Source organism: Anneissia japonica, unplaced genomic scaffold (genome assembly GCF_011630105.1).
Source record: "Anneissia japonica isolate Jap-2015-1 unplaced genomic scaffold, ASM1163010v1 scaffold287794_len82564_cov112, whole genome shotgun sequence".
Classification (NCBI taxonomy): Eukaryota; Metazoa; Echinodermata; class Crinoidea; order Comatulida; family Comatulidae; genus Anneissia; species Anneissia japonica.
Window position 1 is genome coordinate 70,417 of NW_022692506.1, and position 12,289 is coordinate 82,705.

The 12,289-nt window shown below is 35.1% G+C and overlaps 1 protein-coding gene across 1 annotated transcript; it reads left to right on the forward strand.

Moving 5' to 3' along the window:
• Nucleotides 1–4,809: 4,809 nt before the first annotated feature.
• LOC117100317 (monocarboxylate transporter 12-like) lies at nt 4,810–12,256 on the forward strand (the record flags this gene model as incomplete). The annotated part of the gene is made up of 4 exons (XM_033239966.1): nt 4,810–4,822; nt 9,934–10,077; nt 10,792–10,974; nt 11,133–12,256. Coding segments are annotated over exons 1-4 (1,464 nt in total), but the record flags the coding sequence as incomplete, so codon positions are not given.
• Nucleotides 12,257–12,289: the final 33 nt, after the last annotated feature.

Consider the following 12,289-nt stretch of genomic DNA (forward strand, 5'->3'; position numbering starts at 1 on the left):
GCTACAGGATTTTGAGCTAGTGTTAAAAGATAGGGAATTTCCTGGACCGACTTTCAAAGGCTTGCATTCGGTAACCCCATAAAAACAATCATGTCAACGTAAATTTGGCCTTTCTTTTCATTTATATGGATTTTCACTTATGAAAATGTCTCAATTGTGTATAAAATAACAGTTTGCCCCAGTTTTTATTTCGGGAATTTTGCACTAGACAGGAGTCGGCTGATTCACTCAACCGTAACGAGCTGGTAACGACAAAGCCAACTGATGATGGGAAAATTCTTCGCGTCGCGAGCGGAAAATTGAAATATTGGGACTATGGCGGAAACATTAAATAATAATAATATAATAAGTCGATTACATTTTTGAAGAATGATTTTTTCAAAAAGATCTATTTGTTGGTTTGGATAAGGAAGTCTTTGAAGTGGTGATGACTTAGAAGTGGCGTTAAATAAAAAGGTTTGTTACCAACTATGTCTTACCTGTGTAGGCATAGCCTAGCGTAGTTCAGACTGTAGAGAATACGCTGTTACGGAACACTACGGTACTCTACTGCCTGGCGCGACCTAGGCCCCTAGTTTAGTCATACGAACTATAATAATTTAAAACATTAGACAAACAAACAACACTATTTTTAATAAAGTACAGTAATTTACATGTTAATGATTGATCCATGGAAATATCTTGATGCCCTGCTCTGAGAAAAGGCATTAAGTAACAAAATCATAGTTTTGAGTAAATGAGCAAAACGCGTTTGAGTTTTTCCCAAGAAAAGTACAAATGATTTCATTTTTAAAAAAAACTATGGTTTGCTTAGGTATATTATTAAAACATTTGCCACATACTTTTCATTGATTAATTTTATTATTAAGGGGGCCAAAATGGAGATAATGCCTTTTTTCAGAGTATTTATAACTATGAATGTAGATAAATTCTTTTGAAATCGGGCATTATCTGTAAAACTTTTTAAAAACATGCATTAATAATTAATTTATTGAAATATATGTATATGAAATTTAATCTATAGATTTATGACATATATTTTATAAAATTCTTGCTCCAAAAAAGTGAAAACTAGTATTTAAAAATATTAAAATAGTTAAAACCGCAAAATCTTCTATTTAATTTTTAAAAACCGAAGCATATGTATGAAATCCAAAGGTTAGTGTAATAATTGAAGGCTAGTATATACTCTGACATTATAAAATGCGGAATTTAATTGTGTACATGAGGAAAATGCGGTGCGGGGAGGGGAAAGGAGCCGGTGTTGTGAGGAGGAGGGGTGAGGTAGGATAGAGTGAAAATATTTTAAACTTATTTTATTTATGGTTCGGTAACCATGTCATATTTTAAAATCTCTTCGTCCTCCTAATCATCATCATCCGCATCATTAACATCATCATCATCATCATCACCATCATCACCATCATCACCATCATCATCATCATCATCATCATAATCATCATCATTATCAATTAATAATTAGAATATCATAATAATTAAATCATTATCGACTAATAATAAAAATAGACAAAACATAATTTCAATTTCAAAGTTCATTGATAACTTGTTAATTAACAATAACGTGTAGAAAAATATATATACAAATGGTGTGCTAATTTTAAATATAAAATTAATAAATTTATATTTATTAAGTTATAATATAGGCCTACATTGCAACTATTATCTTTACAATGATAATGATACAATAACAACATAGGTTATACCCGATACGCAGTGTGGCTTACTAAAGTTTTGTTTTTCTGAGCATGTGCAGATTGTGCTTATCTGGCTCATTAACGATACTGCACATAAGGCTAATTCAAGTTAGACGGCTTTAAACCAGCCAGCTTCCTATCCTGGTAACAGAAAAAAGTCCTTGATGATATTAATAATTATAATATATACTATAATATACTAAAAATTAAAATAATAACAATAAATAAAAAAAGCTAGCTATAGAAATTAAAATGAGAACGCCACCATTAAACCGAGATTGCGGATATGAGCTACCACCCATATACAATAGCCTGCTACATCATCACACGAACATTAATGCTGAGGTGTCAGTTAACCTCCAGATTCAAACGGCTGACGAAGATGACGAGATGTTATCGAAAGCTCCCAGAAACTAAACTACAACTCTGAAAGGTGACTTACACTCTTTTTCTTAATAAATAGAATAATATTGTAATAATTATAAAATATGTAATTTGGATAATATAAAAATAAATAATAAAGATAATATTAGACGTAGACCTAAATAATATTAATAATTATAATAATACTAAAATAATAAAAATAATTGTCTTTGGGTAATCGCGATCGCTATTCATCTGGGTAATTCCGTATCATTTGGGTAGTTTGTCGTCTGGGCCAAGTTGGTTTTGAAGTGAAGTGTCGTCTGGGGCCGAGTTGGTTTTGGTCCGAGTTGGTTTGGGCCGAATTGGTTTTTACCGATTTGGTTGAGGGCACACAGAAAAACCAAAGCCAAAGCAGAACAGAACAGGACAACAGGGGATAGGACAGGACAACTTCGGTAGGACAGGACAACAGGAGACAAGACAGACACGAGGATGCTCAGAAATGCGTTTTTTTTTCTTTTATAATTTTGGGACAAAAACAAAATGTAACGGGTTGGTAATGGAGATCGAGAATGGGTAAAAGGAGAAAATTTTGCATAACTTGATAAGAGATGTTTTTTTCAGTCTTGAACATAAGTTTTTTTGAGTAGGAATTATAAATGAAGTGAGGGAGATTGTTGCATAGGTAAAATGACTATGATAATCAAAATTAAAATTAAGTAATGATTTAAATTGAGGGGGGGGGGGCAGAGAGAGAAATTTATCCATTAAAAAATAAAAGCGCATTGATGAAGACGATTGATGACATGAATTTTTAGAAGACAAAGAGAGGAAAATAATGAATCGGTGTGGGCTCGCGAAGGTGCACCCGACACAATTCGAACGGCTTTCTTCTGAAGGGGTTTATTAAGGTGGGAAGGGTAAGTGTTGGACCAGACCAAGTTGCAACAATTCAGGTAGGGAAGGATCAAAGAACAGTATAAAACACGGAGAATATTTTGGGGAACAAAAGAGGATAACCTGTAAATAATGCCGATACTTTTGGCAATTTTATTTTCAACTTCAGATATGTGTTTTTCTAACTTAAACGGCTATCAATAACAACACCTAAAAATTTAGTTTCATTAACGAGGGGATTACCTGATTATTAATTTTGAGTTGATTTATGTAATTATCAAGTGGTCTATGGACATTTTGAAAGATAATGCAATTGCACCTTTTCAAATTGACAGAGAGTTTATTAGCAGAGAAATATTTGAGAACATTAGGTAAATTATCATTGGAAATTTTAAAAAGGGAGTCGATACCAATAGCCGAATTGAGAAGGGTAGTATCATCTGCATATAAATGAAAAGAAAATAATTTGGAAGATTTGCAAATATCGCTGATGTAAAGCAAAAACAAAAGGGGGCCAATCCAGTGCCGGATTAACCATTAGGCAAATAAGGCACAAGCCTTGTGGGCCAGGCGAAAATGATGGGCCATCAAAAGTTGGACTGCAATATTATTTACACTCTATTTTCCGGTATTATTAGGCCAGAAAACTCGGAGACATTCTACTGTTAGAGTTGTGGCAGAGTAACGCTTCTCTCCGACACGAAAGATTTTGTGCCTGCGGCCATCGGATGTTCTGATTTATACTAAATGTTTTCCTGCAGCAAATACTATTATTTTATCCGATCTAGGGGACCTTTGATCAGCAGGATTCTCCCATAAAAACATCTAGCTGAAAGCCGATCTTGCACGCGTTTTTCTTTTTTCTGCAAGTCTTTTTATTTTGACAAGTTCACGCAACCATCTGTGAATCCCGATAGATCTGTGAGCCTGCAAAAGGCCTAAAAATCAGAGTGAAGTTAAACTGTAGTGGTTTTGTTAGTTCCATGCACCCTCGTTTACAGCAGGCATGTGTTTTCAGTGCCGTCGCCATCTTGTTCGCGCAGCTTACAGCGATCAGATCGACCTAATTTTCCCTGTTCTTTTCTCTGGGATTTTGCCATTTTTCGCTTTTCGCCCATCATTTTGAACAACAGGTTAGCTCTAGCGCATCGCCGTTTTCACGAGGAACATATTTTATCGAACATTTAGTCATCTCCACAGTCTAGGAGAGTTATATTTATAGAAATCTCGCGAGTGTATGCTACCAACATTGGAGAGAGCAAATAGACGGTGTAGACCAGTTACCCTTGAATGATTAATCACGGTAGGGTTTTTACATTTCGTAATTATTACCAAGAAAGTTAGACAAGGTTTTATTAAATTTTGTGCATTGTTTACGGTTAGTTAAATAGCTTTTGAAAATATTATATGCAGGGCCGCGTATTCAATAATGTGAAAGTAAAATATCATGGTTGATAGTGTCAAAAGCCTTAAAGGGGTTAATAAAAATACCAATTGAAAGAGAAAATTATAAGTTCTGTCATAGATAAGTCGTTCAAGTATTTTAGAAAAAAACAGAGGGTACTGAAATTGGGCGATAGTTAGTAGAATTTGATCTGTCACGGGACTTAAACATTGGGGGTACTATTGCCAATTTTAGGCTATCAGGAAAAACACCATTTGACAAACAAATAAAGACAAAGGAGAGGGGTTCAGAAATTAAATGGATACATTTTTTTCAAAATGAACGAATTTATACCGTCGATACCATGTGCTTTGCTATTTTCAAAATTTGTAACAATGGAAGTGATTTCTTCGGTGCATACATGGTTAAGAAATATAGAGTTGAGGCATGGTTGGGGAAGGTAAGATTGGAAATTTGTATCAGTCAGGTCGATCTTGCCTGAAATGGTGGGGTCAATATTAACAAAAACATTATTAAAGTGGTTGGCAATTTTACAGGCATCATTGGATGGTGTCCCATCGCATATTATATTGCAAGCCTGATCCCTGCCTACATTCTTTTTTAATAGGTTATTAATAATTTTCCCAAGTACCTTTGGTATTATTTTGTTGTTGATTGAATTGTTCTTCGTAAAAATCTCTCTTAGCTTACGGATGATCGAATTTAGGTTGTTTCGGAATTGTTTGAATTTTTTTATATTTTTGATAGAGGGGTGATGGAGAGATTTAGCATACAATTTATTTTTATGTTTAATTGAAGTAAGAATCCCATCGGTCATCCAAGATTTCAGTTTTTTCTTCTTAAGAGGTTGCTCATAAATGGAAAATGTTTATCAAATAAATGCTTGAAGTCAGATTCAAATAATTCAAAAGCAGTATGAGGATCATTTATTTGATAAACGTCAATCCAAAAAGTACCTTCAAGTTCTTCAATAAAGTTTGTAGTAGTTGTTCCATTAATTTTTCTGCGTGTATAAGATAATTTAGTTGGGTCGTTACGATGTTTGGTACACAAGGAAGTAAAATTAAATATAGGCAGATCACCGATATCACTATATAAGACGCCTGTAAATGATGATTCATACCGTATTTGTCGGAAATTTTATTATCCAGAATGGTTGCTGTGGTTGGGGTAATACGTGTGGGTCTATTAATTGTGGGAATAAAAAAATTACTGAAAAGAGAATTCACAACATTTTGAGAAATATTGTCATTGGTCTGATATTTAAGTAAATCGATATTAAAATCACCTAATAAATAAACTTGTTTGTCTTCTTTAGACAGGTCATGTAATAAAAGATCAAAAGCACAAATAAAGGATTTTATACCAACAATAATATTTTTACCATACAAGTTTTTAATTTCAATGAATAAGGATTCGCCTAAGGAAGGATTTATAGTTAAGCTAGTTTTTTTCTTTAAAAGATTGCCCATTCCGAATATACAGAGCTACACCTCCGCCAGCCTGTCCGAGTCTGTTGTTCGAGACAAATAAATAACGTGAAATATGGACTATGGGATTATCGGACTTTAACCAGGTTTCGGAAACACCAATGACGTCAAAATCATAATTTAGAGTAGTAAGCAGTAGTTTAAATGAATCATTATGAGTTAGACTACGGGAATTGATGTGTAAAGATGAGAACGTATTCTCCAGATTAATGTTTTTAATGAGATTTGCGAATTTACTGAGTTGGTAGTAATTAATTACAAGTGACCAAATTAGATTTTTAAAAAAAATTAGTGTCAAGATCAAACTCTCGATCATGTTTGTCATAAATCGAAAAGGGGTTAAAAGTTATATTATTTAAACCTTGTATGTCATAATCATCAAATAAATCGGACATGAAAGAACAGACACAAAAACACTTAAGAAAACACAAAAAGGGGAAGATAAAGAATGCGTTTAGCAAAAAACGGACAAAAGTGAGGAACGAATATGAACGAGCACCAAAATTATCTATCTCATTAATAAAGAGAGCTAGAGCGTCGCTCCAGTGTCTACCTCCACCCTATGCATAAATACAGAATTCGGGCAAGGCGGGCGTTTCCATTCTTTTTTCTTCATGCTCGGGGTAAGTTTCAAGCTCTAGGTTCAGTTCACTGCTTCCTCCCTGCGTTCAGTTTGGCGGAGGTGTAGTAACTATATCCTGGCTATCTATTTCTAGTCACATAAAGAACGAAAACTTGAATACTAAAGAACAGAAATTACATTTATAAACATATTAATTCACAGTGGTGGACACTCTCCCTCTATAAGAAAAGGGCTCGGCAGTCGAACGTTGAAAAAGCTAAAAAAAAAACACCCCTACAGCAGGCCTACTATAACTATACTCAGGCGCTTTAGAGATGTTCAGAAAGTTGAGTTTTTTTTAAATTTTAATATTCCAGGATCAGAGGTATATAGTCCTATTGTGAATTCTTTTTGTCCCTAGACTATTAGTAATAGCTCTACCTAACCCAACCTTAATTAACACACTAACCTTAACCATAAACTTAATTCCCACACTAAACCTAACCATAAAATTAACTCCGAAATTAACCCTAACCATGAACTTAATTCCCAAACTAAACTTAACATAATTCCAACACTAACCCTAACCATAAACTTTATTCCCACGCTAACCCTCACCATATCATTAATACCCACACTAACCCTAACCATATATTTAATTCCCACACGTACTAACAATAACCATACTTAATCCACACACAGAATTAAAATTTGATTTGATTTTTGTTTTGTTTTGTTTTATCTCTATTCCAAATTTGACAAATTGATGGGCCCCTTAATCCACCACTGGATATAATAGAATATATGTCCTACAGTTGAAGTCAGAGACACATATTGTTATGTATCAACAAAGCTCTTTTGCTGATCGAGGACCATATGGGTAGGGGGCCTCTTGGCCCCTAGAAGGAATCGGGGGCCAGGGGGCCAGGTTGACCGCCGCACGAGAGCGCATAGGCGTTACGCCACTGGTTGCAAGTGCGACATTCCTTGAAGACGCGCGCATTAACGCGTACCAATACTATGGCAATGCGTTGTTATGCCGTTGGCGATAATGTTTGATAAGAAACAATCTTACTAAAAATAAAATACAAGGGTAGCTATGGTTTGCTGAGTTATTCGGAGATCAATCCAGGTTTGTTCAAGTTTAAGTTTAAGGTTTAGGTCAATAGGCTACTGTCGATCATCTATATTCTATACCATAACAATAGCATAGTCCTAGTGTTTTTTGCAGTCGGTTTAATTAACATTGTAAGGCTAGCCTGGGGTCGAACACTTAAGCCTACACAGTCCAACCATGGCCAGCAAACACGGTGGAAAGAAGGAAATTCAGCAACGGAAGACCATTTTACAGGAAAAAGATATAGCCTAAATGGGGTGTAGCCTTTTCTCGCTTATGGTGCCTAAGCTTACACACAGTAATGATAAGCCTAAACCATTAATATAGAGGAATAGGCATACCATTAAACTGAAACACAGTGCCAGTACAGTTATTAGTCTAGGCCCTAGGCCTAGCCTTGTCCTCTTAAATACTCCAAATAATATATGGGTGCCACTTGAATGAAGAATAATTAGGGAAGAGGTTATTAAAAATAGTCCTCCACTCTTTAGGGAAAATCTAGCTACTTTGTTTCTTGATCAGGCACATGTAGCCATTCAACTTGAAAACATAAATTCTTCATAATTAGGCTATACACTTAAAAAAAAAAAAAAAAAGAACACATTTTATAAGAACACTGAGGCTGAAATTGCTTAAAAATTAAGAAAAAAAAAATGAGATCAAATTGAGGCTGAGGCAAAATTTCAAATGAGGTTTATATTTTTAAAAACCAAAATACTATATCTGTAAATTACCGTATGTGCAGTAGCTGTGACTGTAATACCCTCTATAATACAGTACAGTATAATACCTGACATTTGGGGACCATTTTTGTGGGGTCACTTTCACCTACATTCCAGTACAGTGCATACTGCCGTACAATTAAATAATTTTTGTTTAAAAGGTGTGTAAACTAAGAACAAAATAAGAACATTTTGAGCCTGAAATCGGCCAAAAAATAAGAACACTGAGCCTGGGCAAAATTTTACTGGTTCTTATATAAAAAAAAAGTGTAGCTCAAGTCTAGCCTAGGCTCCTAGAGTAAGAATAATTTTATGATATAAATCAATAGGCTATACAAGGATACAATACAAGAGACTTATTCATCCCACTCCTGGGGAAATTTATTTTATTTTATTTATTCGTACTAACCAACAGCGATAACAACCGCCACTAACAAGTTAAAACATAAAATATTTATGTAAATAGATATAAAAATACATTAAAAAGTACTAACATCTTGATTTAAAAACATTTAAACTGTCAAAAAAAATCAATACAGTATCAATATTAGACATTTAAAACTTATAACAATCACATAACCGTTTAAATAAACCTCTACATGTAAAATCAACGCGACTAAAAGGTGGGTTTAAAATACCTCTTTTTCGGGTACGCCTGGGCACATGTAAATTTAATAGAAACTAATTCACAATCATAATCAGAATTCATTACCTTAAAAAGAAAAAAACATATCAGAGAGCATTCTACGATCACTAAGTAAATTAATAATAACATAGGACAATTCTTAATAATAAGTCTACAACATTTTCTCTGAACACGTTCAATTCACTGAGCCTGATTTGGACAAATAAAATTAAAAATTACTGTACAGAACTCCAAATTGGGCCTAATTATGGTTTTATATAAGGCCATCAGCATTTTATTAGATTTAGCAACAGAGAGCAAGCTTAGCTCAGTCAGTGGCGTCGAGAGCCAGTAAGGGCCCCGGGGCAACACCTCACATGCCCCAGCATGTATTGAGCATAAAAAAAGGTTTAAAGTTATATGCATCATCACAGACCTTTTTTGTTATGTTCACATTAACAGTTAGAAAAGGTGTGATGTCGTGTACAGTGATATTAAAGGAAATATGGTTGTTGTAAGGGTTGTTGTGTACGTATGTTTTTGAAATATTTTGTACTGTAATTATGAAGATATACATGTAGTGGTTTATGATTAAAGTAGACAGCTTGGTGAGTGAATGGAATTTGTTGCATAGAAGTATTTCATTTTGAAGAAATATATTTTTCCAAATGTGCATTATAATTACGTATATCATTTGCCTTTGTTTGTTAGTTAAACATGCAGGTTTGTTTGAGAAAGGCTAAATCACTTCTTGGCTGACGTCAGATCTTGTATGTATATATGTATGTATATATATATATGTACATATTTTAGCTCACGCAGAAAAGATAGCAGTATGGTGATTGATGACACTAAATAATTCTATTATAATAATCAATATTAGGCTTAATATTACCATTATGTACGGTACAGTACGGTCATTGTAGCCTACGAAACTATACATTTCATTCTTATTATCACCCTTAAGGACCAATGTCGTTTATTGTATTATTATACATCAATAATTAAAGGTTTTCTCTTCTTATTCACATTAGGCCCGATTTCAAGCGTCATGGTCAGCAGGTGGGGCCCAAGAATTGTCACTCTAATCGGAGCTTCCTTTGCCACCATGGGTATGGTATTAAGTGCATTCGCTAATGGACTACCGTACCTATATATAACATATGGTGGTTTGACAGGTAAGATAATTTTGTGATTATTCTCTGCACTATGTTTTTTACAGTAAAAAGATTGTAGGTCTCCAACATTCATAATATTTCAGTATTATAAATATAACAAGTTTACAAGAGATTTAAGGTATTATAATTTGATAATGCTAGGAGTGATGTCTTGCCCTTCCTGAAGTGTACGGAACACTCACTAATCACTATGCACAAGCTCTGTAGGCTAGTGGTTATGGCACCATGCTAGTTATCTGGAGGTCGTGGGTTTGATTCCTAACTGAATACGGTAACTTGAGAATTGTTTGCAAGTATTTATTGGGATGGTACTGAGTATTCGGTATGATAACACGTCAGGTAGGGCAAAACATCATTCCATGATAATTTTCTGAGACAAACTCACGTCGAAATAATGTTAATAATGTTATTAGTATATAAAAACAATATACATAATGCTGGACCCGTTTTTACAAAAATGTAAGAATACTAACCTCGCAGCAAACGATCTCTGGGTCCTTTCACCATCTTATAAATTATTTTGTATAATAATGTAAATTTCATAATATTTCGTTATACTGTATTAAGCTTTTCCTTTATATCGTATTTTTTGTAAATTTGATTTATATTTTGTTTTCTTTTATATCACGACCATGAAAAAACAGCATGTAAATTGTTGAGTTATGTTTTCGTGAAAAAAACTTTACTACTTACTTACTACAACTCCTCTTTTAGGTTTGGGCTTCGGTTTGTCGTATCTTCCTTGCATTGTCATCCTAGGAAAATTCTTTGAGCGTCGTCGATCTGTTGCAACGGGTATCGCCGTAGCCGGTTCTGGTGTCGGTACATTTATTCTAGCCCCTGTATGCCAAGCTCTCGTCGACAGTATTGGTTGGAGGAAAACATTTATCGTGCTAGGTGTGTTTGTTTACTGATCAACAACGAAAACGTTATGAACATTCTGAGAATATAATATTGATCATAATGAATATGCTGCTGATGATGAATGTGACGGCAAAGATCATAATGATGCGATAAGCCAACACATAAATAAATCATTATTTTCTTCTTTCAAGGCTTTCTAGAGACGACGTTACACATATGTGGTTTTATCTATGACCCAAAGAAAGTACCAATACGAAGAAAGAAAACACAGATTAACCAGCTGAAGCTGCCGGAGGACAGATTGACGGCAGTAGACCTGATGATTAAAGGAAGCTGTCTTGGCTTCCCTGTACTCTCAGCTTCCAGTATAATATTCGAAGAAAGTGGGCCCAGAAACCTAAAGTACATGCCCACGGAAGAAATATTTGCCATTGAAGAAGAAACTAAAGAACCTAACAAAGATATGAATGGTCCCGAGAGCCCATGCAAAAAGACAAACAATGAAGAGAAAATAATTACCGATCATGCGATGAACTGTGTTGAAAAATGGGAGCGGCGCAGCATTCGATTTGGAATTCCAACCTCCCGCAAAGATCGGGTTGTGTCAGGTACTGGTCGTGCTGTTGGTAGAAAGACATCAGCTCTTTCACTGTCAGCGATTGAGGAGTCGTACTCCAGCTCAATGAGAACACCAAGTTGTCAGACCATTAGCGTTACAACTGACACACAAGATGGTCCTAAGAATAAAGAAGCTTCGGCTGCAAATCACTCTGTCATTAGCGTAAATGACACATACAACAGCATCTCAGCTCTGGAGCAGTTTGGTCAAAAGGAGGCCAGTAAGCCTGAAGAGTTCAGTGGTCCTCTTATACCCAGTCGAAAAACAAGATTCATGTTGATGTTGAAGAATAGATTTGGCCATGTGTTCATTATCATGCAGCTGTTTAAAAATTCATTCTTCGTCTTGTTTTGTCTTTCAAATTTTCTAATCTGCGTCGGATATCAGCTTCCATTCATCTACTTCCAATCGTTTGCTCTAACGCTCGGGATTAAAGAAGAACAGTCTGCCTTCATTCTATCAATAATGGGTGTGACTGATACCGCTGGAAGAATATTCGTCGGACTATTATTCCATCGAATCCCAAACGAGTATCACCGATTGACTGGATACATACTTTCGACCGTGGTGGCAGGAGTTATTCTTCTGTTTATACCTTTGGTGGGGAATTTTGGTGGAATGTTTTTCTTGTCTGCAGTGTACGCCACCATAGCCGGGTCTACAGACTCTCTGGTGCCAGCTTTGCTGGTCGCCTTTGTTGGCCTTGACACTCTTCCATATTCCTTCGGA